Source organism: Sorex fumeus, unplaced genomic scaffold (genome assembly GCF_029834395.1).
Source record: "Sorex fumeus unplaced genomic scaffold, SorFum_2.1 ptg000063l, whole genome shotgun sequence".
NCBI lineage: Eukaryota > Metazoa > Chordata > Mammalia > Eulipotyphla > Soricidae > Sorex > Sorex fumeus.
Window position 1 is genome coordinate 75,947,100 of NW_026606120.1, and position 26,731 is coordinate 75,973,830.

Below are 26,731 nucleotides of genomic sequence, written 5' to 3' on the forward strand. Positions count from 1 at the left end.
GGTATGGCCCCCAAACTAAAAAATAAATAAAATAAAAAAAATAGTTCCCTTTTAAAATTTTACATTTCAGTGCAGGAGGGAGACATAGAGGATAAACTAGCAAATCTTACACCACTAGGAGGCATTAACAATGATCAATGGGTCACTGTTTTAAATTATAGATCACTTGTTTGTTTTTTTAAAGTGGATGGGGAGACAATGGCTAAATAAAAAACTTGTCCCCACAAATAGAGAATACGAGCATCTCTGTTTGATGGTCTACCGCTAATGAAGACTAAAAGACCTCAAAGGGAGGGTGAAAGGCAAGAACGGATGTGGGGATGACAGCTGTGGGGACAGCTGTGGGGACTTTGAAGCACCCTCCCACTGGCACTTACATTTTCCTATTCCCAGAATGGAACCTTCTTGAGTTCCTTCTCGCTCAGAAAGCATTAAAAAAAGGTGCTTTCAGTAAATTAGCAACACTCAGACAGTTTCACTGTAGTGCTCTGTATCTGGATTCCCTCCCACGTGGGTACAACACATCATTTTCGTGTTTTGCACACCAACAATGCTCAACAGAGATTCTTCTGAATGGGGCTGGAGATATCGCTCGAGTTAGAGCACATGCTTCGCTTGCAGGAGACCCTAGGTCTAATGCTCAGCATCACATAATCGTCGAAGTACCGCCAGGAGGGACCCCCAAGCATAGAACCGGGAGTAGCCCCTGATTACTGCTGGGTGTGACCTCTTTGGTCTAATACATTTTAATTTTCCAAATACAGGAGGGGAGGAAATTGACCAAATAAAGTGAAAGTTGTAACTTTTTTTTTTTCACAGCAGTGAGGGCTTGGGGGCCATACTTCTGGCTCTGTGCTCAGGGATTACTCCTATCTGTGCTCAGTGGACCATGCACAGTGCCGTGGGTCTAACTGGGATTGGCTACATGCAAAGCAACTCAGTGCTTCTTTAACCTATCTCTCTGACCCCTAAGAGCTTTACCTCCTTAGAATTAATCTAAGTCTAAAGAAAGCCGAGGTGTTGAGATATAATGCCAATTCTTAGAACATGGAAGCATGACCATATTTAGCAGGGCTTTCCAGAGACCAGGACAGGCTTCCCTTTTATCCTTTACCAATTCTCCAGGCGGTCAAGGCAGATGTTGGGGGGCCCTCCAATGCATGCGATCTGCTGTCTCCGCTTCCAGTCAGCCAGTTCCTCGTCCGTGAGCGTCTTCTGCACATACTCCATTGCGGACAGAAGCCCTGCGAGCTCGCTTACGATGCTCTGGGTAGAAACCAGAACAAAGTGAGGAAGAAGTCCCTTCCTCCCAGTGCCTCTAAATGCAGTCTCCAGGCAGCCCCTGAGAAAGAACTTTAGAAACCAGGCAGGGAGGCTCGCTCTTACTCGCCGCATCTGGTCCAGTGCTGTGAGCATCTGCTCCAGCTGCTGCATCTTCTGCCTGGTCACCGACTGGTTGTTCCCGTTTAGATCCTGCATGTCTGTGGATGAAGGAGAGACTCTTGGACCCGTAGGAAAACCCCTCTCCTCAGTAACCAGGTGCCCTTATACATCAGTCGTCCCCAAGCACCCCACAACCGCCACCAAAAGCCTGAGCCTTGCTTTGAGTCGACAAAGTTTATGAACACAAACTCCCTTTCTGGAGGAAATGCAAATGTCTCAAGTCACTTGCCTCCTTGACTCTTGAGGGTTTTGTAGTTGAAATCGAAGTCATCTTGGAGGTTCTCTACCACTTTCATTTTCTGTTCTAGATCCTGTTTCAAAGAACCAAACAAAACCAAAGTTGGGAAAAAAAATGTCCCTGGGGACAGGGAAGAGAACATTTCTGAGAAGAACAAAAATGAAGCCTGAACCTCAAAAGAGACCCAAACCCGGTCTCTCCAGAAAGGCCTCCTGCTCGGCCCTACATCACCTGGACTCGCTTCCGAACATCCTGGAGGTGCTGCTCCAGCATCTGCTGCTTCTCTGTCACCACGGCAGCTGTGGGGTGGTTGGCCTGGCCCCCTTGCTGCCAAAAAAGGAAACCAATATACATGTGATTGTCGGAAATGGGGAGGAAGGGATTCCGGGGCTCTGTCTCTGTTCAGCCCAAATAGTGGGGCCTGAGCTGCTGCTGGCAGAGTAAAGGAGGGATCACTCCTAGCAGGGATTGCGGGGGGGGGGGGGGCATCTGGGGTGCCATGGATCAAACAGGTCAACTCTTTGCAAGAAAAGCCCCGACATGTGAAATTTTAATATGATGTGTTTTGTTAAACAGCTTCCAAGAAAAAAGACCATGTAAAAGCTGTTGTGATCAGGGGCTGGAGCAATAGCACAGCTGGTTGGGCGGTTGTCTTGCATGAGGCCGACTTGGGTTCAATTCTCAGCATCCCATATGGTCCCCTGACCACCGCCAGGGGTAATTCCTGAATGCAGAACCAGGATTAACTCCTGTGCATCGCCGGGTGTGACCCCCCCCCAAAAAAAAAGCTGCAATGATCAGACTGGGGAACAAAGGCAGAGATACATTGACAGAGTCCCAATGGCACGGCACTGAGCTCCAAGAGAAAGTGTACATCTGATTTTCCAAACTAGAACCCCTCAGCTGTCTTTGATTTCACAGTGTATCACCAAATCCTCTCCCTCTGGATTCAGTAATTTCTCAGCTTCATCTTTGGTGAGTAAGGATGGTTTAAGCACCACCTTCTGCTCTCTTTGCCTCTAATATTAGTCTCACTCCAATTTGGTCACTCTCTCAAAAAGATGTGAACAGGCCAGTGTTATAGGGAACCACTCTCTCCCTCTTCCAGTCCCAAGTATGCAAAGCACAAACTTCTCTTAGAAGGAGCCTTGGCCCCTACTTAATTCCTCCTCACAGTGACTCAGCAGACTGGGGAGACTGGAAAAAAGACACGGAGGCACACAAAGACCTTCCCACTAAACCCCACAATACTGGGCCAATAGCACAGTGGATAAGGTACCTGCCTTGCATGAAGCTGACTTGAATTTGATCCCCAGCATCATATATTACTGCTAGACATAATCCCTGAGCAGCACCAGGTATGGCCTCAAAATAGAAACAAACAAACTCCACATATTTTTTCTTATTGGGGCCACACAGTGATGTTGGGGGTGCTGAGGTGTCCAGGGCCATGCTTCCAGCCATGCTCCCTACCTTTGGTGCAGAGCTGGCAGATCTGTGCTTGGGGGTAGGACTTGGGGTCTTAACACCTGCGAGGCAGGTGCTCTATCTGTTGCACTCCCTCGCCTGCTCTAGCCCTCCAGCACATTTAAGCGGGCGCCTGTCTCCTTCGGCACACTTAGGGCAAATCCAAGTGTCCGGTTTCAAGAGGCAGCTCTGTATTCAGCAGAAACTGGTATTGGTCTCTGGAACTTCTATGACTGGCTGGCAAACACTACTCTACCTGCCCAGTCTCTCTAGCCCAAGATCTAATTCCCAGGGTGGGCAACAAAAAGCCCCACCGGTTACCTGTCCGAGCCATGCTTTCCAGCCTTGCTTTACCCATACCACAGCTGGCATTTTATCCTATATTCAACTCCCATGTTGACTTCTCAGTTCATGCTATCCCTGGTGGGGACAACAGACACGATTAGCTATCAATCACAGACGCCTGCTTTGAATACCTTCATACAAATTATTGGCTCCTGACTGCTTCCACGAGTGAACATCTCAGCCTAGTAGAGAAGGATGCTCCATATAATCTGCAAACAATAAAGCTTCCCTCTCCGTGCTTCGGGAAACCCTGGAGCACCCCCATATAGCAGATTTCCACTCTATCTCTCCCTTGGCCGGTGCTTTTGCCCAACTATGCCTGCGCTCCATCACTTCAAACTCTGCAAACGTTGGTGCTTCTCTGAAACCTGATTCAACTTCCCCTGTTAAATTACTCATATCCTCCGTGTTTCTCTCACTTTGAGTGTTTGTATACCTTTAATCCCTAATATCTTTAATATCTCTAATCTAGTCCTGGGAGCAGAAATCACCTCTCATCTTTCCATTTCCTGGCACTCCACCTTTTTTTAATCACACATCAATAACATGCCTGCCGCACATATTCATTTTGATTGCTATGAATCAGATCTTTTCTGACATTATATACAAGGTTATTTCTGCTGTTGTGTAAGGGGACAACTGTGCAACTCTGCCCATTTTTATCTTGGAGGCTGGAGAAACAGTACAGCAGGTACTATTAGGGGGCTTGCCCTGCATACGGTCAACATGGGTTTGATCCCTGGCGCCCCAGACAGTCCCCTCAGCTGGCCAGGAGTGACCCCTACGCACAGAGCCAGGAGTCAGCCCTGAGCTCATCTGGGTGTGACCCCCAAAATGAAACAAAACAAATTTTATTTCTCTTGAATACAATAACCTTCCTGAACTTTATTAGTTCCAGCAGATTTCTGATTTGCTTTCTGGGTTTTGTATTTCTCCCCTGCACTCCCCCTGTTGCTGCTGCTATCATTGCTGCACCATCCGGGGCTTGGCTGGACTCTTGGCAGTGGTGCTCTAGGGGATTCCAAGGGGTCCCAGCGGGGCAGGGTCACAACAGGCAAGTGCTCAGGGATCACTTCGGGTAGACTTAGGGACCATATAGGATGCTGGGGATTGAACCTGGGCCAGACATGTGCAAGACAAGCACCAACCTCATTGGATTATTGCTCCAGCCCAAACATGAACATACTTTAGACTAACTGACTTAGAAGGACTTATGATATGCTACTAAACCGAAAAAGATCAAGATGCAGAGTAAAGACCCATTCTAAGTGAGAGCCAGGAAAATAGTACAGAGGTTAGGGTGCACATCTTACATGTGTCAGACCCCGGTTCAATCCCTGGCCCTTGATCCATCATGAGGTGTAGCCCTAGGTCCACTTCCCACTCTCCCAGCACCACAAGCCCTCACACTGAAGAATCCCGACATCTGTATTCTGGGGTAGGGGTCATGCACACACTAAGAGCATGTGAGGTGAACAGAGCTTTGTACTTAGTGGAAGCTGGCTGGCTTCCCAGCCCTCACCTGGGCCGCAGTGGCTGCCGTCTGAAGGAGGCGGGACTCTTCCCACAGGCACCGAGCCACAATCCGGGCAATCTCCATGGGCTTCTCCAGATACCTGCTCTGTAAGGAGAGGAAGAGAACGAGAAAACTTTAGCTCATCTACGGGACTGATGCGAACAGAACGTCGCTAATTCAGACTAACTTCCTCATAAACCTAGACAAATGTTACATTGACTCTTGAACATCTATCTCTGAGGCTGAGAGCAATCAGTGGGGATGGAGAGAAGAGGAGGAAAGGCAGCCAAGATGTGGGTGACTCCAAGAGGAGCCACAGTGAAGTCTGAGAGATCTGATTTTTGTCACAGGGTACCATATTCTACCAAGAAATTGTACTGGTTTTTTTGTTGTTGTTGTTGTTGTTGTTGTTTTAAAGTAACACGGGCACAATTTTAAAATTTTACTTTAGTTATTTAGTTTTGGGGTTTGAGGTTACAATCAACAGTGTTCAGGAGTGGTTCCTGGCTCTGTGCTCAGAGCTCATTCCTAGTGATTAGAGGATATTGAACTAGGGTTGGCCATACCCCGTATCTCTGTACTATTTCTCTGACTCCACAATTCTTTTTTAAAGCTTCACATAATGATCCTGCCCTACAATTTTGCCAATTTTTTTTTTTTTGCTTAACATCTTCAACAATTATGCAGTGAAATGTGGTCAAACCTGTAACGTTTGGGGTTGGGAGATGACTCAAAGGGCTGGAGCACATGCTTTGCATGAAGGAGCCCCAGCTCTAATCCATAGTACCTCCAAAATGAGCCTACCCCCACTCTCCCCAAGCACCATGCCAGGTGTATCTCCAAGGGGGGAAAAAAACAATTCCTTTAACCTTGAAAAGTAAAAGCCCTCTTTCTAAGAGGTGACCTGGTTATAATCATGCTCTTTTTCTTTTATCCAGCTTTTGAGCCACACCTAAAGGTGCTCAGGATTATTCCACAGGCCTACTGCATACAAATCAAGATGCGTGCACTGCCAAGTTTTCTCTCTGTCCCCTACAATCAAAGTGAATTTCAGATAATGAGAGGGCATGTATGTAGGTTTTTTTTTTTTAAAAAAGAGCTAAGAACTTAAAAAAAAAAATGTACAAAAAAGTACAAGAGAGGCACTCCTGACCTGGCCAAATGGGAAAAAAGATTCTTCCAGGAAAGAAAGTTAAAGCCCCGACGCATGTGTAGTGGGTTCACACCTGCAGAAACTGCTTGATCCTGCGCAGGTTGTGCTGATAGAGGACATTGGACTCCTGGAGGAAGCGGCTGTACTGCTGGTCGATCTCACCCAAGAGATTGTGAAACACCAAAGTGGCATGTGATTCTTTGCTGGCTGCATATGCCCTGGGGAAAGGAAGAACAATAAACGACTGATTCTGAAACCTATTCATACCACACTACACCAACACGTATAGAATCAAGGAAAAGGAGAAAAAATAAAAATCAGTCCAAAGGCTGCATTGATCACTTTAGACTCGCCCTGCTTAGCAGTAACATGAAGGGCTTTAGAGTCTTACCCAAATTTGTGGACAGATTACAAGCATTAAATACGGAACCCCAGGTTAGGATAAACTTGCCTCACCATTTGAATCACTTCCCAGTACCCCCCAAAATCTGAAAAAATTGTGTTAGAGGCTAAAATAAATAAAAGGTGGATCTGCATGCATCCAAGTGTGGATAAGTCGCTGTTCCCTACTGACTTTCTCTTGAATTAAAAAGGGAACCATAAGGATTGATCCATATTTCTTCTCTTTTTGTTGTTTTAGTTTTGGGGCCACACCCAATGATGCTCAGGGATCACTCCTGGCTCTGCACTCAGGAATTACTCCTGGCAGTGCTCATGGGACCATATGGGATGCTGGGAATTGAACCCAAGCAGGCTGTGTGAAAGGTAAGCACCCTACCTACTGTACTACCACTAAGGCCTTGAATGAACCCGAACTTCTACTGAGGACAGAATTCTCAGAAAAAAATAACTGTAATGCACCCCAGAGTGTCAGAACATACAGCGGAACTCACTAGGGAGATAAGAGCTAAGTTGATCTTAAAAATATCTACTGCCAAGCAGGCTATTTCAATGGGCCTACAGAGAGTTGCCTGTTTGTCCTAATAGAGAAATGGTTTTAAAAATATTTCTTTAATCTCCTCATCTCTATTAGCCCATTCACCTGCATCATTATATTTTGTTTTGTTTTCCATGAAGTGGTTAGCCTGGAGTTAAGCTAGAGCAGACCATGTCTCTTGTCTCAGATGAAAACTAATGAGCAGGGGAGTTTCTTAAGAAGCATTTACCAGTCTTGGCTCTCGATCCAAGGGGCCAGGAACTGGCGCAGCTCCATGGGGAAGCTATCACTGTAGAGCTGGTGAAGCTGCTCCAGGTACCGCGTGTCCAGCTGCTGGAGCTGATTCCATTGTGCCATCCTGCTGGAATCGGGGTCCCAACTGCAAAGCAGAGTGTTTAGAAGGTCATTACTAAGCCCAGCCAGATAAAAGATCTTGAAATACTCCCATCAGCTCATCACAGGCCTCAGGTCTGTGACTAGGATGAAATATGCTTTGTTGCAGGAAGGGGAAAGTGCTGAAGAGATGCATTTCATGCAGCCAACCCTAAATTCAATCCCTGAGACTGCCACATGGTTCCCCTACAGGTGTGATCCCTGAGCACAGAGTCAGGAGTAAGCCCGGAGCACTGCTAGGTGTGGCCCTCAAACAAACAAACTTTGGAAAAGATCCTACATATTTCTCCCAATTTACAATATATATCTCTTTCTTAGAACAATATCACTTCTTCTAAAAGCTATTTAATTAATTATTTTATTTGGTTTTGGGGCCACACTCAGCAATACTCAGGGGTTATTCCTGGCTTTACACTCAGGAATTATTCCTAGTAACAAAACTACTTTAATTTTTATTTAAAAAAATTGGGGGACAGGGGGACCATGTCCAGAGATAGCCAGGGAACCATGTGTGGTGCCAGGGATCAAACCCAGGTCAGCCACCACAAGCAAGGAAAGCACCTTACCAGCTCTGCTATCTCCCTGGCCCCACTAATTTTGTTTTTTAAATTTCTAAGTCTGAAATGAGAAAAAAAGAAAAAAGAATACCAGGCACACAAAATGACAAAAGTTCATGAATGTCTCCAGAGAAAAGCTGAGATGAGAAATAAACCTAAGAGCTGGAGTGATAGCATAGCGGTAAGGCATTTGCCTTGCACATGGCCGACCCGGGTTCAATTCCCAGCATCCCATATGGTGCCCCGAGCACTGCCAGGAGTAATTCTTGAGTGCAGAGCCAGGAGTGACCCCTGTGCATCGCTGGGTGTGACCCTCCGCCCTCCCCCCCCCGCAAAAAAAAGAACTAAACCTAGAGCTGGACTGATAGTACAATGCCCAGAGCACTTGCCTTGCTTGAGCCCAACTGGGTTCGATCCCTGACATCCCATAGGGTCCCCTGAGTACTGCAAGGAGTAATTCCTGAGCAATGCTGGGTGTAACCCAAAAACCAAATACATACCACCCTCCCACGTCACCCCTCCCCATAAAAGAAATTAATCTCATTAAGTGCCTTTAAGTCTCTTCCTGAAAAGTGTGGATCATGCCAGAATGGACTTTACACTTATTGGAGTCAGTGAGATAGTACAGCGCCAGGTTTGATCCTCAGCACTCTATATGGTTCCCCGAGTCTGCCAGGAGTGATCCCTAAGTGCCAGAGCCAGGAGTAAGCCATGAGCATTGCCGGGTATGGCCCCTCAAAATGAAAAATAAAGGCTTCCTCCTTTGGGGCATCTCCCATGCCTTTGTAGTTGTGTCCTTCCTCACCATCTCCCTTCCCCCAAGCACAGATGTGAGTGAGTAGTGGCACACGCACAGCGGTGAGGGCTGATATGCAAGCAGGAGATCCCTAACACCCTGTATGCAAAACCACGGAGCCAGGACAGGAGCGACAACACAGCAGGGAGGGTGCAGGCCTTGCTCGTAACCAAACTAGTGTGATCCCTGACCACGTATGGTCCCCGAGCGCTGTCTGGAGTGATCTGAGCATGGAGCCAGGAACTTGAGCACATGGTTTATATACAGAGTCTAGTCACTAACTTACATGTGACTACTGAGCATGCAAAATGTGGTTGATCCAAATTGAGATGGCTGTGTAAGTGCAAACTACACACTCACTTTGAAGACAGTACCACAAAATATCTCAATTCAATCCCTGTTAGATCAGTACCTTGATATATTGGCTTCTGTAAAATATCGGATTAAAATTAACACCACTGGGATCAGTCAGAGCTCTATAGACCACAGCACAGGTGCTGCCTGTAAGAGGTCCAGGTTTGACTTCTGGTACCACATAACAGTCCCCAAAGTACTGCCAGGAGGTCACTCCTGAGCACTGCTAGATGCGGCCTCCAAACTGAAAACCCAGGAACAGATATTAAGGGGGTTTTTGTTATGATGGCTTTTGGTTTCACTTGGGAACAAAAAGAGCTAAGAAGTTATGCAATATATTGGGTTATTGCACAGCGGTAGGGCGTTTGCCTTGCACGCAGCCAACATGGCTGACCCGAGTTCGATTCTTCTGCCCCTCTCGGAGAGCCCGGCAAGCTACCGAGAGTATCTCGCCCGCATGGCAGAGCCTGGCAAGCTCCCCGTGATGTATTCGATATGCCAGACACAGTAACAACAAAGTCTCCAATGGAGACGTTACTGGGCCCGCTCGAGCAAATCGACGAACAACGGGAGGGCCTTTACCTTTTTTTTTTATTTCTAAAATCAGAGATGAGGTAGTTTTTCCCAGGGGCCAGAGAGATAGTACAGCAGGTAAAGCACTTGTCTTGCATTCAGCCAACCCGGATTCTCAATCCCAGGTACAACGTAGGCTCCCCTGAGCCCAGAGTTAGGAGTAAGCCCTGAGTACCACTAGGTATGCCCATGCAAATTACAAACAAAAACAAAAACTACTTTCCCCATAAAATTATACCACACAAAAAAAGACAAAGCTATTTACTATGGTGAAACTGTGCTAAATGTCCTACATAGAAAAACAAAAAGTGGCAAAGCCAAAAAGTCGCAGTATTTTCAGAATATGGGCAAAGAGTGGAACAGCAATTTATCTAATCTTTTTGCTTGGCTGCAATCCTGTTGATTAATAGGAGCCACAGGGCAGGAGGACTAAAGGCTCTTCATAATACCTGCATATCTGGGCTGGAGCAATAGTCCAATCAGGGTGAGCACACGCTTTGTATGTAGGAAACCCAGATTTGATCCCAGCACCAAATGGTCCCCTAGCAGGGAGTAGCCCCTGAGAACACCCAACACATAACTGGGTGTGGTCCCCAAACCCAAAATAAAACAAAATCACTGCATAACTATAGGATATCATTCACCAGGTAGCTAAGAAAAGCACTGCCAACCTGCTTTGTATAATTATTTGACTGGAAAAGATTCAGGAGTCCATTTTATTTCACACTTGTAATTCTGGTTTTTCAAATAATAAATTAAGGAATGCCACTAAGTTACAAGTAAAGTATTTCATATCTATGGAATATGTGTCTATTTTTGAGCCCCACACACCTGGCTCTGAGCTAGAGATTATTCCTGGTGGGCTCAGGGGACCATATGTGGTGCCCGATTGAACCTTGGTTGACTGCATGTGAGGTAAATGTCCTACCTGCTATACTATCAATATGACCTGCTCAATGAAATATCCTTTTGGGATTCTTCTTTTTGGGGGGGGGCAACCCAACAGTGCTCAGGGCTTACTCCTGGCTCTGCACTCAGGAATTACTCCTGGGGGATTCAAAGAACTTTATGAGAGACTAGGGATCGAACCCAGGTTGGCCGTATACAAGGCAAACACCCTACTATAGCTCTGGCTCTCTATGCAATAACGCTAAGCCTATGGCTTAATAACCCTTTTCACTGAACCCCAGAACACAGAAAGTGATTGAAAAGTCATGAGAAGTGCAGGATGTTAATTCTATGAGGGAGTTGGCTCAGTGCAAGTCATAGGGTCTATTCTCCCAGTTATATTTAATCACTAAATCATTCTCCCAGCTACACAGGCTAGTGTATAAAGAAAAGCTAAGTGTGATCCTTGTTTTATACAACTAAACTGAAAAGAAAAACAAAAATGAAACAGCAAGTTGCTAAAGTATTTCTGGACTTTTTAAAACGGGAATTTCTCAACCCCTTGGGGATAATCTACCAGTAACAAGTCATAAGGCAAAGAACTATTGCCTGATGGGGAACTTATTACTGTAAAGATACTAAAAAGCCTGCCCAAAGCCACAGTTCTCACTTGTCTATTTCAATCTAAAAAAACTAAATGGGGGTTGGAGCGATAGTGCAGCAGGTAGAGTGTTTGTCTTGCACACTGCCAGCCTAGGTTTGATCTCTGGTATCCCATATGGCCTCGGTGCATCACTAGAATAATTCCTGAGCCATGAATAACCCCTACGCATCATTGGGTGTGACCCAAAAAGCACCTTCCCACCAATAAAAAGGAACTAAAGGGGCCAGAGACATACTCATGGGCTGAGCACATGCTTTGCCTGCAGGAGGCCCAGGTTTGATCTCTAGAACCACATGGTCCCCTATTAGGGAGTAACTCCTGAGAACCTCCTGGTGTAGCACCAAAACAAAACAAAACAAATAAAACCTCCAAGTAATGTATTTAGAAACACAAGTCAGAACAATTTACAGAAAGAAATTTTACAGACGCACAGCAGGGACTTGCCTTATACGTGCCAAACCCGGCACCACCAAAAGTGATCTCTGAGCACAGAGCCAGGAGTAACCCCTGAGCACTGCCAGTGTGGCCCCAAAACAACAACAATGACAAAAAAGACTTATACTTCACATCCATATATACTAAGGCGTAATGGACAAAGAGAGAGAGAGAGAGAGAAGAATGAAAACCAGGCTCGTGCAATAATTCAGAATAGAAAGTGAAAAAGATCACTTTCTGTTCCACCATCCAATGTGTCAAAAGATTCTTTGGGTGTTAACCATATTCTCTATCAGAAATACCTCCGTTTTTGATAGAGCATTTCTGTATTTTATCTGACCGCTACATTAAACTCCTGTTTACCAGAGGAAAGGCTAAACCAAGATGACCAATACATAAAGTAACATGAGTATATCTGTACTCATTTCTATAGAAATTAGAGTTCTCTCTGTGTATCCCATTTTCAGTGTCATTAAGTCATTTTTTAAATAAATATTTAATACTAAGAAAAAAATCCACAATAATTATATCACCCAAATGCTCAATTTCACTCCCCAGAACTATGACTGACCCATTGATATGTATCTCAGAGTGTTTGAATAACTTCTTTCTTTGGACCGGATATGGTAGAGTGGGTAAGATGCTTACCGTGCATGTAGCTGACCCAGGTTCAATCCCCAGCATCCCATAACGGTCCCTGTGCCCCACGAGGAGTGATCCCTGAGAGCAGAGCCCTGAGAAAGCCCCAAGCACTGCCAGATGTGGGCCCATCCCTTGCCAGAAAGTTACTATCACCATCCTGGAGGGAAAGCACAAGAGCTTCAAGCGCGTCCCTGCAAGCGTTTGGTGCTGTGTTCAAATTCCCAGTGGCCCAAATGTGTCAAATGAGATCCCAGAAGCTTATCCCAAAGACTGACAGCCTGGGTATCTGTGATCCCTGATGCCACAAGTGATTTTTGGCTATACCAGGTGAGTGTGAACACCACACAATGGCGTGTGACCTCTGGCAAACAACAGAACTAAAAAGATGCATGAGTACCACTACCATGAAGACCAACTTCCAGTGGTTGACCAACATTCAAGAGAATATTGAAAGCTCAACATTCCCCTGGGCTTCACACAAGGGAAGCCCATGTGTGAGCACTATGGTTAGAATGTGTGTGCCTCAACTGGAGGGCTCCCCCAGGAGAATATGCATGCAGGCACTCAACTAAGGGAGTGTATACTCAGTCACACCACAGCTGAGGCGTGGGCAACCACCGCCTACTGTGCACCCCTGAGATGCACCCCAGCTGAGAATGCCCTAGCATCACAGCCAGGTGTCGGCCACCACCAGACATTCAACAGCAGCAACAAAGCAGGTGGGAGCGGAGAGCTAGGAAAGAGGTAAGGCACTTGTCTTACATCATGTGGTCAACCTCAGTCTGGTCCCTGGCAGTGCACATGGACCCTGGAGCCCCACCAGGAATAAGCCCTGAGCACAACCAACTCTGACTCAAAAACAGAAACAACAACAACAAAGAGGAGGAGGAGAAGGAGGAGGAGGAGGAGGAGGAGGAGGAGGAAAAAGAGAGGGAATTATTTTTAAAATTGCCACCAGGAATAAGCCCTGAGCACAACCAACTCTGACTCAAAAATAGAAACAACAACAACAAAGAGGAGGAGGAGGAGGGAGAAGGAGGGAGGAGGAGGGGGAGGAGGAGGAGGAGGAGGAGAAAAAAGAGAGGGAATTATTTTTAAAATTGCCATCATAGTATTCTACAACTCTGCAATCCCATTTATTTATTAGGGGTTTTGGGGGGGGGGCGTCATAACCAACAGTGCTAGAAGGCTACATCTGGCTTCATGTTCAGAGATTGCTCCAGTACTACTTAGTACTGCTTAGAAGACCAGGTGGTATCAGGGATTAAATCCAGTTCTCTTTCATGCAAAGCATGAACTGAGCCCTTTGAGCTCTCTCATGTGCCTCTGTATTCTCTTGTTGGATTTTTTTTTTTTGGAGGGGACTCAGTCCCAGCTTTGCTCAGGTCTTACGTCTGGCTCTGTGCTCAGGGATCACTCCTAGCGGTGCTCAGAGGGACCATATGTGATGCTGGGAATCAAATTAAGGTTGACCACATGCACAGCAAATACCTTAATCTCTATCTGATCTCTCTGGCCACAGGAACAGTTTTCAATAAAACTCTGGAGTATACTCAATCCTCCCTCCTTCCCACTTCCCCCAAATCTCCTACCCCTCATTCTTCTACTGTAGCTGACTTCTTCCTGAAAGAGGTAAAGAATCTAGAGCTGAGAATATAACTTTCTCCAGTTCAGATTCTAACATGCCCTGAATCTTAGCACCTTTGTAGAAATATCTAATTCATATCAGATAAATATTAAAAAATATTTTTAGGAGCTGGAACGATAACACAGCAGGTAAGGTGCTGGACTTGCATGTGGCCAACCCAGGTTCAATCTCCGGCATTCCATATGGTCCCCCCAGCACTAGGATGACTGCTGAGTGCAGAGCCAGGAGTAAGCTCTGAGTGCCATTAGTGTGGTCCCCAAATAAAAACTATAGATATATATTTTTTCCAGAAATATAGAAAATAAAATGTGTCCACTCTACAGTTAATTTAAAAGGTAAAAGGTAATGACTACCAGGAAAGCGAACAGAAGAAAAGAAAGAAAACCTAGTTCTCTGATCCATTAAAAAGAGGATTTTAAAAACAAAACCAAAAGAAGCTCCATTATCTCATGTTCACCCAGCTCCTTCTTTTAGAAAACAACCCTGAAACCAACTAAAGACTTCTGTTATTTCTAATCAAATAATGTTAAGGAATTTCGTACAGACCAAATATTTCAGAATAAAGGAATAAGAGCATAAACAGAACTCCCTCTAAACTGCAAGGAACTCAACATGACACGCTTCGCCCATGACTGAGATGGTGAAAGCTGCTTGAGAAGAGTGCTCCAGACAAAAACCACAAAACAGACCAAACTAAGTACGTCAGTCTCCCCACTTTACAGCACTCCACCTCCCCCACCAGGCCCCTCTGCAGCTGTGTGGTGGGTGAGGTCAAGGGCAGGAAAGACTCTGCCTCTGGGCAGGCCTATGTGTTCCAGGGGCTAACACCAGACATCAGTGAACAAGCTTCTGGGGAGCAAGGAGAGCCAACGAGGGTGGGAGGTGGTCAGATCAAGTATCGCCAAACTTAGTTCACTAAAGAGTAGCTTGAGGGACAGGGGAAATAGCGCAAAGACCTAGATCACACGTGTTGCATTAAGAGCCCCAGATTGGGGTCCCAGCCCTGCATGGTCCCCAGAGTGCCCGCTCAAGTCCCATCTACCCCAGAACAGTACCGGAAGCAGCATCTCGGGTACAACTGGGTGTGGCCCAATCCCACTCCTTTCTTTCCCCCCCCCAAAAAAAAGAAGAGCTCTAGGTCCAAAAATAAACTCATGGTGAAGATATAAATGATACCCAGAATGAAAAGAAAAAGGTGAAAAAATAAGAAAGTTGGAAAGTTGTTTAAAATGTAGTTCAAAACTAGGTGGTACAGGAAGAGGGGGAAGGGGGGATAGTACCAGTTGTGAGACATTGATTTACCTCGCTCCTGTTACAACCCTGATTTAAATCCCTGGCACCACAAATGGTTCTAGGGGTCACTCCTGAGCACATAACTAGGAATAGTCTCTGAGCACTTTCAAGTGAACCCCCTAAATCCCATCCCCCAGCCCCCCCAAAAAACCTATTCCAAGAACTAAATATTACCACTGAACTTACTATGTGCCATGGACTTTTGGGTCCTGTATCACAACTTAAATAAATGTACAAAAACACAAAACACATTCAATGCCTGGTGAAGTCCCTGAGCTCAGCAACAAGTATTCCCTGTCTGTGACCCCCCCAAAAAACAAAGCACATTCAGGGAAGGGCAGTCTGGAAGAAAGACCAAACCTTTGAATGTAGTTTCTCAGTAAGAAGAAGATTGGGGAGCAAAAAGGAGAGAAAAAGATCAGGAACAGAGAGGCCTCTCCAGACACCTGGAGATCTATTGGGAAGGAGAACTCACTCCAGAACCAGAGCCGGCTGGCACGTCTCTGCCTTGGGAGTGCCCTTGGTGTGTGCACCCTCATTCACACAAGATCATACCTCAAAATAGCAACTGTAGGCACCTGGCCACCAAAGCAGGGGCCAAGGCAGAACCCCTGAAGAGGAAACTGGGTTTCATCATTTAGAAAACAAAAGTGTCCAGACCGAGAGGCTGAAGAGAGTAGTGGGTAGGGCACTTGCCTTGAATGCGGTCAACTGGGTTCAATCCCCTGCACACCATATGGTCCCCCTAATCCCTGAGGACAGAGCCAGGAATAAGCACTGAGGACTGCCAGGTGTGACCCAAAAGGAAAAGAAATTAAAAAAGAGTGGGTAGGCAGAAAACTTCTGGCCCAGGGCAGAGATCAGGGCGCAACTGGGAGTACAGTGTTCACCTGAGGGCTCTGAGGGCCAGGCCTGGGCCTATTACAGGGTACACTGATACTGTCTCAAGGGTTTGCGGGGGTGTTCTGGAATACACCCCCAGGCACTGTATAAGGAAGGAGGATGCAAGAGGCAGTTGCAGATGGCACTTGTCAGCCACTAAGAAAGATAAGTCCTCAAGCAAAGCAGAGAAACAAAACTAAACAAAAACAAAATATTTGGGTTCCCACCACAGAACTGCGGTCACCAGTTGGGGAGAGGAGAGAGGGGACCAGTGGACAGCAGTGGAGGAATACCGGTACTTAGGTTGCGGCTGCAGTGAGGTAACATACATTTTTTTAAATTGGATTAGAACATCTTTTATTTATTTATTTTATTTATTTTTTTAATTTATTTTTTTTTATTAGTGAAACACCATGAGGTACAGTTGTAGATTTACAATTTTTTGTGCTTGGGTTTCAGTTTTACAATGATCGAATACCCATTCCTCCACTAGTGCCCATTCTCCACCACCACTGATCCCAGTATCCCTCCCACCCCCATCTCCCCCATCCCACCCTGCCTCTGTAGCAGGGCATTCCCCCTTGTTCTCTCTCTCCTTTTGGGTGCTGTAGTTTGCAAAAGAGGCATTGAGTGGCAATCATGTTCGGTCTAGAGTCTACTCTCAACACGCATCTCCCATCCTGGGAGGATCCTCCCAATACCCTTTATTTGGTCCTCCTTTCTCTATCTGAGCTGCCTTTCCCCCCAGTGTGTGCGGCTGGCCTCCAAGCCATGGAGTAAACCTCCTGGTACTTAAAACCTGGTACTCTGCTATTCTTGGGTGTCAGTCTCCTACTTTGTTACTTTATGTTCCCCAGATGAATGCAATCTTTCTATGTCTGTCCCTCTCTTTCTGACTCATTTCGCTTAGCATGATACTTTCCATGTAGTACCACTTGTATATAAATTTCATGACTTCATCTTTTCTAACAGCTACATAGTATTCCATTGTGTAGACGTACCAAAGTTTCTTTAACCAGTCATCTGTTCTTGGGCATTCAGGTTTTTTCCAGATTCTAGCTATTGTAAACAGTGCTGCAATGAACAAACAAGTGCAGACGTCACTTCGACTACGCTTTTTTGGGTAACATACATTTTGAAGGTATGAAACTGCACACCCTGGGGCTGAAGCAATAGTACAGTGGACAGGGCATTTGCCTTGTACGTAGCCAACCCAGGTTCGATTTCCAGAATCCCATATGGTCCCGCGAGCACTGCTGAGTAATTTCTGAGAGCAAAGACAGAAGTAACCCCTGTCTTTTCTTTTTGTGTCACACCCAGCAACGCTGGGTGTGACACAAAAAGAAAAAAAAAAGAAAGAAATTGCACATTCTAAATATATATGATGGTTTAAGTGAATGTTACTTTCATATATATTTTTAAAAGGTAGAGGGGAAAGACTGCAGCAGGTAGGGTGCTTGCCTTGCATGCTGCCCTGCCAAGCTTGGGTTCAATCCCTGGCAGAGGGAGCCTGGAGTACAGTCTGGAGCATGCAGAAGGCCCGAGTCCAATCTCTGGCATCACATGGTACCTCTAACACCATGGGGGTGACCCTCCCCACCTCAGCACCAAGCTGAGCCATGACTATCCCTTGAGCACAGCCAGGTGTGGCCCAAAAGCCAAAATGAAAGAGAAGAAATACAAGCTCTTTTCCAAGGGCTGTAGGAAGTTGTCAAGTTTTAAGCAATGGGGTGAAGAATATGGCTCTTGCCCTGAATATGTGTGTGTGTGTGTGTGTGTGTGTGTGTGTGTGTGTGTGTGTAAGTTTGAGTGGAGGGGGGGAGGAAAGAGGAAGGGGAGGAGAAGGAAGCAGGGAAGGAGGCAGGAAGAGAGAAACAGAGAGAGGGAAAGGGAGGGAGAGAGAAAAAAAGAAAAGCAAAATTTGTTTTTATTCTGGTTTTGGTCTGGGAACAGATCAGAGGGGCTCAGGGCTACTCCCAGCTCGATTGGGTGAGGAATGAGGGTACCCAGGCCTTCTGCACACAGAGCATGCAGTCCAGTCTGGGGAGCTCTTTCCAGCCTAGATGTGAAGTCTGAAATAGACAATTGAGTCTCAGTGACACTTCAGAAGATTCCCTTGGGCTTCAGTAATCAGGTGAGATGACCAGTGGTAGCCTGTCTAGGGTATGGGCCTCAGAACTGTTTTGAAGTGAACATCTTCCAGAAATCCTAGAGAAACAGAGGTGAGGAGCGAGGTGAAAGGTGAAAGTGAAGAGGACTCAGAGAAAGGTCATCAGGGGAAAACCTCCCGGGTTTCTGCACATTTAGGGTTTGAATGACAGTTAAATGTTCCTGAGAGGAACCAGGGAAGGGACTCTAAGGGCTGGAGCACATGGTTTGCATGCAGGAGCCCCAGACTCCAAAACCACACAGTCCTCTAAGTACCTCCAGAAGGGCACCCTGAACACCGCCAGGTGTGGCCCAAAGACAAACAAAATCATCACTGAGCAATGTCACAGCCGTAGTCATTTTCACATTGGTAAAACAGCTGGGCTAGATGGCCTTCAAAGACCAGTCTATAAATGAGACGGCATTCGCTCCAGACGGTTCAGTGACTGTAATCCAAAAACAAACGCTGCCCAAGAGGTACAAAACTGATATTTAACCAAGAGGGTCCAGGGCACTGGACTTCAAAGGAGAAAGAACAACAGCCCAGAGCTTCAGAGTCAAAGTGCACCTGGGACACTGTGAGAGTTCTTCATGCCTCTCTGACGGCCAGGCCTCAACAGGAGACCTTTCCCAGACCCAGACCTGAGGTGTCTCTTCCCCGTGTAGGCTGCACCGTCCTTAGGCAGAACACGAGACAGGTACTGAAAAGGCCTCAGCCAGCTGTGCTGAGAATGAAGGTCCTGGGGGTGATCGAGCAGGGGTCTTGGGGGTCACCATTGACACTGAGCCTCTTTGCTCCCCTGCTTCTTCAACTGAAGAAGGGGCACCAAACACAGCGCAGGATTCACGTGACCTGTGGCACTTTCCCGCTGACTGAACTGGCCCTTCCTCGCTTGGTTCTCAGCTGCTCAAACCACCCTCCCACCCCAGGCTTCCCTGAGTGCTGGCCCACCACATGTCTTCCTTCCCTGACTGTCACTGGTACTTGGTATGTGACTCACTGATGTGTGCTTGTCGCTAATATGCTGGCCAGTCAGCTCGCTGAGCATTAAGAGTCTTAGACTGGGGGGCTGGAGCAGTAGTACAGCGGGTAGGGCATTTGCCTTGTATGCGGCCGACCCAGGTTCGATTCCCAGCATCCATATGGTTCTCCAAGCACCACTAGGAGTAATTCCTGAGTGCAGAGGCAGGAGTAACCCCTATGCATTGCTGGTGTGACCCAAAAAACTGGAAAAAAAGTGTCTTAGATTGGGGCTCATAACTACGTCTACCATTCTCACCACACACACACACAAACACACGCACGCACGCACGCACGCACGCACGCACGCACCAATCCCCGAATCCCACATACTACCTGGCTTAAGCAGACTCAAAAGAGGTACTGGAAATAATTTAATGAAGATATTTCAGCACCGCCAGAGTTGATCTCTCAGCACAGAACCAAGAGTTAGCCCTGAGCACCACCAGCTGTAATGGGTCCCCCCCCCACCACCACCCGCTGGGCAGCCTGCCTTGAGCAAGTGTGATTCCAGGGAATGTGAATCCCTCCACATTTGTAGTTTACCAGAAAGATGCTTTGTTGCTCACCGGGGACTCTGGGGGGATGGAGTGATAGTACAGCGGTAGAGAACATGGTTGACCGAGGTTCAATTCCCAGCATCCCAGCAGTCCCCTGAGCCTGCCAGGAGTGATCCCTGAACATAAAGCCAAGAGTAAGCCTTAAGCACTGCCAGTGTGCTCTCCCCTTCCCCGGAAAAAAAAAAAAGAGAGAGAGAGAGAGGAAAAACTTCTGGATGACCAGTTACTCAGGGTGGAGCTGCTCTGGTTTCAAGAGAGGCAGCTGTCAGCCTGGTACTAGAACCCTTTTGAGCACTGTGACCCAGAGAAGCTTTTTGTAATGAGAGCTCTATGTTTATCTGTATGCAAATGGGTGGAAAGGAAGCTATAAAGGAAATGATCATTTGGTATCTTAAATAGAATATCCAGTTAGAAGCTCTAAATCACAATGATGTAGGAGGGTGGCCGGCAGAGTATGCCTCCCACAGAGGAAATGGAGCAAAATCAAGAAAAGCCTCAAACACCTATGCCAGGTGTGGTGGGTAGCCAGTTCAAGCTAGAAGGGGTGTTGGAGAACAAAAATGGGATATGTAATGCCACCAATGGAAGCATTTTAGGCAAGAACATTTGTGAGGATGAACAATTTCAGAGGGAGGAAGTTGGGAAGCAAGGAGACACAGCTAACTGTAAGAAAATTTGAACTCTTTTTTTTTTTCTAGGAGTTACTCTTGCCTTGTTTCTTGGGAGTAGGATTAGTATGAGGCACCAGAGATGGAACCCAGCACTCCCGCATGAAAAGCATGCACTTGAATCTTCTGAGCCATCACGGTGGCCCAAATGGAAAATTTTGAATGTCATCTTGAAGTAGAAGAGAGACACTAGAAGCAGCCAAAGTTACAGGGGAAATGTTAGCATGTGTTTCTGATCGGGAAGAGGGGTCAAGTGCTGTGATTTGACTCCTTTTGGGAGGAGGAAGGAGTCATACTGTGGTTCTCAGGGGTTATTTCTGGCTCTGTGCTTAAGAGTGAGCCTTGGCAGTGCTCAGGGAAACATATGTGGTGCCAGGAATGGAACCAGGGTTGACTGGTTGACTTTAAAGGCAAGTGCTTTAAACCCCCAGTCCCAAGTTGCCAACTTGATTTTATTTGGTTTTGGGACCACACTCAGGAGTTACTCCTGGGCCTGCACTTAGGAATTACTTCAGTAGTGCTGGAGATATGAGATGTCAGGGATCGAACCCTGGTCAGCTACATGCAAGGCATGCATCCTACCAACTATACTATCTCTCCAGTTCCACCGAGTTGCCAAATTTAACAATCAGATGGTAGGCCATAAAGGTGTCTTAAACTGTACTTGCTCTGCATGTGGGAGGACTGAGCTCAATAACCAGCACCTTGAAGTCTCCTGAGCAGCAATGGAAGTAACCCCAAACCCAGAGCTTGAAGTAAACTCAGAGCAACACTAGGTGTGACTCAAGGACCAAAAAAGAAAAGAAAAATAAAACGAATGGAATTTAGCCTTGGCAAAACAATTGTAGGTTGGGCAAACAAATGTAATGTCAAACTTTCCAGGCTGGAGGGCAACTGAAGGGAGGAGAAGAACAAGTTGGCGGAAAAAAAACTTATAGGAACTGCTATCTTTGGCCAAAGCCCAAATGAAAGAGTCACGCTAACGCTGATCAAGAATGCATGTATGTGATTAATATTCTCCAAAGATATGGGGCTGAGAAAGGGAGTTTTTTTTCTTTTTTGGGTCACACTCGGCAATGCACAGGGGTTACTCTGGGCTTTGCACTCAGGAATTACTCCTGGCAGTGCTCAGGGGACCATATGGGATGCTGGGAACAAACCCGGGTTGGCCACACACAAGGCAAATGCCCTACATGCTGTGCTATCACTCCAGTTCGAGAAAGGGAATTTTTAAAATCATAAATTGACTTTTATTGATCTATATTTTGATAATTTCACTTGCCTTCATGTTATAACAAGAAATATGAAGTAAATTTGTTCGTGCCTGCCAAGGGGGTAGACTTGGGGCTGGGGACAGAGTTGGAAATGGGGACACTGATGGAGGGAAGGTCACACTGGTGGTGGGATTGGTACTGGAACATTGGATGGACAAAGGAAATTTTTTATTTGATTCTCAAGGTCACAGACTTGAGGGGCCGGAGAGTAGGGTGCTTGCCTTCCATGCAGCCAATCTGGATTTGATCCTTGGGTTCCATATGGTCCCCAAAGCACCGCCAAGAGTGATTCCTGAGTGCAGAGTCAGGAGTAACCCCTGAGTATCAACAGTTGTGGCCAAAAAAAAAAAAAAATCAACGTCACAGAGTTGAGACTTCAACAAATTCCACACTTGTTAAAGAAAAGAAAGATATTTCTCTTTAATTTATTCAAGACACTTTCTCCCTAAGATACTATTTCCTGTAAAAGGTGTTAATGACATCCTGATGCAGAGAGCCTAACAATCCACAACCATGACTCCTGTTGTTAGAATTCCTTCGTTTAAAACCATCACGGATTGGTATAGAACCTCAAAATCAAAGGGCATTTGGGGCAGTTGTGAAACATGGCCCCAATTCTTTGATATGCCTCCCCGGCAGCAGGGAATCTTTATCACCTTCCCTGGACTCTGACTAAGCTCTCAACTACTCCAACCCACAGAGTGTGTTGCAAGTCTCCGTGTGCAACTTCCAAGCTGCTTCCACCTGCTTCTCCTGGAAGGTGTCGTCCCTAAATCCAGCCAGGCAGGCAGGCGGATAAGCCGCAGAGGCTCTACCGTCCAGTTTGCGCCTGAAAGGAAGGGAAACAGCTTCAGGACAACATCCACTCCCAGATGTCAGAGTGGAGCCACACCAGCCTCCAGGGAGCACCTGTCTCAACTCTGCTTCAGAGCCAGAAACACACTATGGGGCTGCTGCTTTACTCCACTGCAGCAGCGGGGCTTGATTGCATTTGGTGCCTAGAGCCACATTTTATTAACATGGCAATAAAAGTCTTTGGAGAGAGTTCAAGTTCCATGAGTAAATAATGTGTCGTTTTAAAAAAGGGACCAGGGAGAGCAATAATATAGTAGGTAGGGTGTCCGCCTTGCACGTGGCCAACCCAGATTCCATCCCTAGTACTTATCCCTGAGCACAGAGCCAAGGGTAAACCCTGAGTACTGCTGGGTATGGCCCCAAAGCAAAAAATTAAATTAATAAACATATAAATAAAAGGAAAAATCTTTGGGGTGGAGGAGTAGCTTGTGAGACTTGGGTTTGACCTCCAAAGTGTAGACAGAAAAAGAGAGAGACTTTAGGGTCATGGACGTAGTTCAGCATTGCCAGCAGTAGCGCACTGGTTGGATTCCTGACGTTGTGATAATGATAATGATGATAATGGCCAGGGAGATAGCTCAATGGGTTGAGAGCAAACTTCACATGCAAGAGGCTGGGATTTGATTCCTGGCACCGCATGGTCTCTTGCTAAGCATCACCAGAAAAACCTCTAAGCACGGAGTCAGGAGTAGCTCCCAAGCACTTCCAGATGTGGTTTGTAATAAAATTAAATAAGTTGAATAACAATAAGAATAAAGTAAAAATATATAAGGATGACTATTATAAAAACTATTTAATAGTAAACCTTTTCCTTCTGGAATACCAGTTTATTATTACTGTTCTTTGGGCCACGCCCAGCAATCTCAGGGCATTACTCCCAACTGTGTACTCAGGGCTCACTCCAAGCGGTTCTCAGAGGAACATATGTGGTGTCAGGGATCAAATCAGGGTTGACCACTCACAATCAAGAGCCTTCGCTCCTATGCTATTTCTCTGGTGCCTAGATTACCACTTCCTGGATGATTCATCCATTCCCACTCCTTTAAAGCCTCTATACAATTCCCCAGAGTGCATTTCTAGCACTATTCTCTCATGAATACCACAGTCTTCTCCAACAGCTGATTCCATAGGTTCACTTAAATATACGAGCATCTCCAACTTAATGTACCCCAAACTCACCCCCTCGCTAAAAACCTCTCCCAGCCCATTTCCTCTTCCACCTTCCCTATGGAGCAAATGACTGCTGTGTATGCTGTGTATCCACATATGCTGTGCTCGTAAAAGCCTTGACAGTGAGCCTTGACTCCTCTCTCTCCCTGCCTCTGCTCTTGCTTCTCTGGCATCCACTCTACTGACAAACCTGATGACTCGACTTGTGAGACAGATCTCCCCACTGCTTCACTCTCAGCCAAAGCCAGATCAACTCTTCCGAGGCTCCCGGACTAAACTCCTCAGTGGTCTAGATGCTTTCATCCCCATCCCTCTACAGTCTCTTGTTCATATAACTGATCCTTTCCAAATAAAAATCAGAGTGTTTTCTTTTCTCTGCCCAATGCCCATTTAGAGAAAAATCCAGGGACCTGAGATGCGACTTAGTGATAAAGCACATGCCTTGCCCTGGGTTCTATCCCCAGCACTGCATGGTCTCTCAAACACCACCAAGCCAGGAGTTGCCCACAAGCTCCAATGGCTAGGACCTAAACACAAAACCGAATAAAAAGAGAAAGAGGTTCAAACTCCTACTGGAGCCCACCAATGAATTCATTTCCATCCCTGGATGTCTCTGATCACCGCTCCAACTGCTCTTCCCTCTGCCCACACCTGCCCCTCACCACTCCTTGAACACAGCACCCTCAGCTCTGCCTTCTGGCATTCTGTACTTCTTCCTCTGGCCTGGCAAGTCCTCCCCCTCAGACAGCATCCAAGCCTGGCTCCCTCACTTCATTCAGGGCTCTGCACTACAGTAACTGGACACCCCTCCATGTAAAATAGCGCATCTAGCTGCTGAACTTTCCCCCACAGCACTCTGCAGTCTCCACTATATCAGATTTCTTTCATCAACTTCCACAACCACCTCTTGTGCAGGAAGTTCCAGACTTTCTTCTGCTTACTTACTGCCCAGCACCTAAGGGATGTGCAAATATGTATGGAATAAGTATATGAAACTTAACTAAGGTATTGTAATATAGGGGCTAGAGAGACCATTCAGGGGTTAAGGTGCTTGCCTTGCATGCGGCTAAGCTGAACTGGTTCTCCAGCACCACATTCCGTCTCCCAATCACAGATCTGGTTCGATGCAATCCAAAAGCTGGAAATGTGGCTCAGTGGCAGGCCACCTGCAAGTGTAAGTACCTGGGTTCAACTCCAGAAGCACAAATCAATTAAGGTGCTAATTAATTAATTGTATTGCTCTAACCCAAAAGTGTACTTCATCTTTGGGCCAGGGAGATGGCCCAAGCCACAAGAATCCCTGAGCACTACCAAAAGAGAAGCCTCCAAACACTGCTGGGCACTGACCCCACACAAACAAACACATACACAATTGTGACGGCTGAGGCTAGAGCTCAGTGGCAGAGCATTTGCCTTGCTCTGTGGCTCAGGGTTCACGATTACCCAGCACTGCAATTGAAGCAAACAAACCATCCATATTCTTCCTTGAACAGAGATTCTTCTCTTCACTTACTTATCTCTCTAACCTTCTGTTTGATTTGAGTTTGGGGCCGTACCCAGCAGCACTCCAGGCTTAACCCTGGCTCTGCACTTGGGCGATCACTCCTGGTGGGTTCCAGGAACAATATGGGGTGCCAGGGATCAGAACCTAGGTCAGTCACATGCTGGGCAAATACCTTACCCGCTGCACTCTAAGTTTGGCTCTGACCCCTCTCTAAATTTCTTTTAATAAAAACTACTTTGCGGTGCTGGAATGATAATACAGTAGGTAGGGTGTTTGCCTTGCACGCTAACCCAGGTTCAATCCCCAGCATCCCATATGGTTCCCTGAGCACTGCCAGGAGTAATTCCTTAGTTCAAAGCCAGGAGTAACCCCTGTGCATCGCCAGGTGTGACCCAAAAAGCCAAAAAGAAGGAAAAAAGAAAACTACTTTGCTACACACACACACACACACACACACATAACACCACCACCAACAACAACAATAACAACCAACAACTGCAGCCTATTGAACTTACAGCAAAGCAAAGTGACGTCTTGGATACAAAAGCCACTGACTGCACAAAGAACGAGAAGAGATGACAGTGAACAATCAGCAATAAAATTCAGTCATCCAGACAGTGTGAGACATGGCTCAGCTGAGGAAACCAAACATCCCTACGAGGGGATTTCCAGATTGAAGATATCGGCAGAAAACAGGAGAACTGGCTAAAACACGAGCACTGTGATTCCTCCACAATCTCCCAACCTCAGCAGGAGCTCAAATGCTTAGGGTCTAGAGAAAGCCAGGTCCTGACTTAGGGACCAGGCGCAACAGAGAGAGGGAGTTACTGAATGCTGAGAGGGAGACTGGTGGGAAGTCGCCTATGTCAGCTCCCAGAACCCAGCAGCCAGTCACCCCACAGAAAACCCCAACAATACAGCCAACCCAGCAAGCACAGGAAGACCATTGAGTGGTGACTGAGAACTGTCACGCTACTGAGTAAAACCTTCCAACATGACAAACAGGCGGACACAAGGTTCCTGGGAATTTCACAAAACTGTATGTGATTTCCTAAGAGAGACTATTTACACTTTACTTCCTTAACAGAAAGAGAATAAAAATGAAGCAAATGATCATGAAAACAAGCTCTTAAAATTGAACATGACAGCAGAATTTAAGATTAAACAGAAAGGCTGAAAGGAAACCTCCTAGAATAAGCAAACAAAAAGACAGAAAATAGAAGCAGAGAGAAACAAACAAAAAACCCAACTCATCCTGGCCAGAAGACCCGCTATCTGAACAAGAGTCTTCACTGACAGAGAGGAAG

At 46.3% G+C, this 26,731-nt stretch overlaps 1 protein-coding gene across 4 annotated transcripts in view; it reads right to left on the minus strand.

Moving 5' to 3' along the window:
• STAT3 (signal transducer and activator of transcription 3) overlaps positions 1 to 26,731 on the minus strand; it is a 60,986-nt gene that overhangs the window by 18,869 nt on the left and 15,386 nt on the right. For all 4 annotated transcript variants that reach the window (XM_056126996.1, XM_056126994.1, XM_056126995.1 and 1 more), the window contains exons 2-8: positions 7,329 to 7,478; positions 6,236 to 6,380; positions 5,016 to 5,114; positions 1,913 to 2,008; positions 1,673 to 1,754; positions 1,387 to 1,481; positions 1,115 to 1,266 (exon numbers count right to left, since the gene is read on the minus strand). In XM_056126996.1, coding sequence (XP_055982971.1) covers positions 1,115 to 1,266; positions 1,387 to 1,481; positions 1,673 to 1,754; positions 1,913 to 2,008; positions 5,016 to 5,114; positions 6,236 to 6,380; positions 7,329 to 7,456 — 797 coding nt within the window. In that variant the 5' untranslated portion in view covers positions 7,457 to 7,478. The remainder of the gene's footprint in view (positions 1 to 1,114; positions 1,267 to 1,386; positions 1,482 to 1,672; positions 1,755 to 1,912; positions 2,009 to 5,015; positions 5,115 to 6,235; positions 6,381 to 7,328; positions 7,479 to 26,731) is intronic.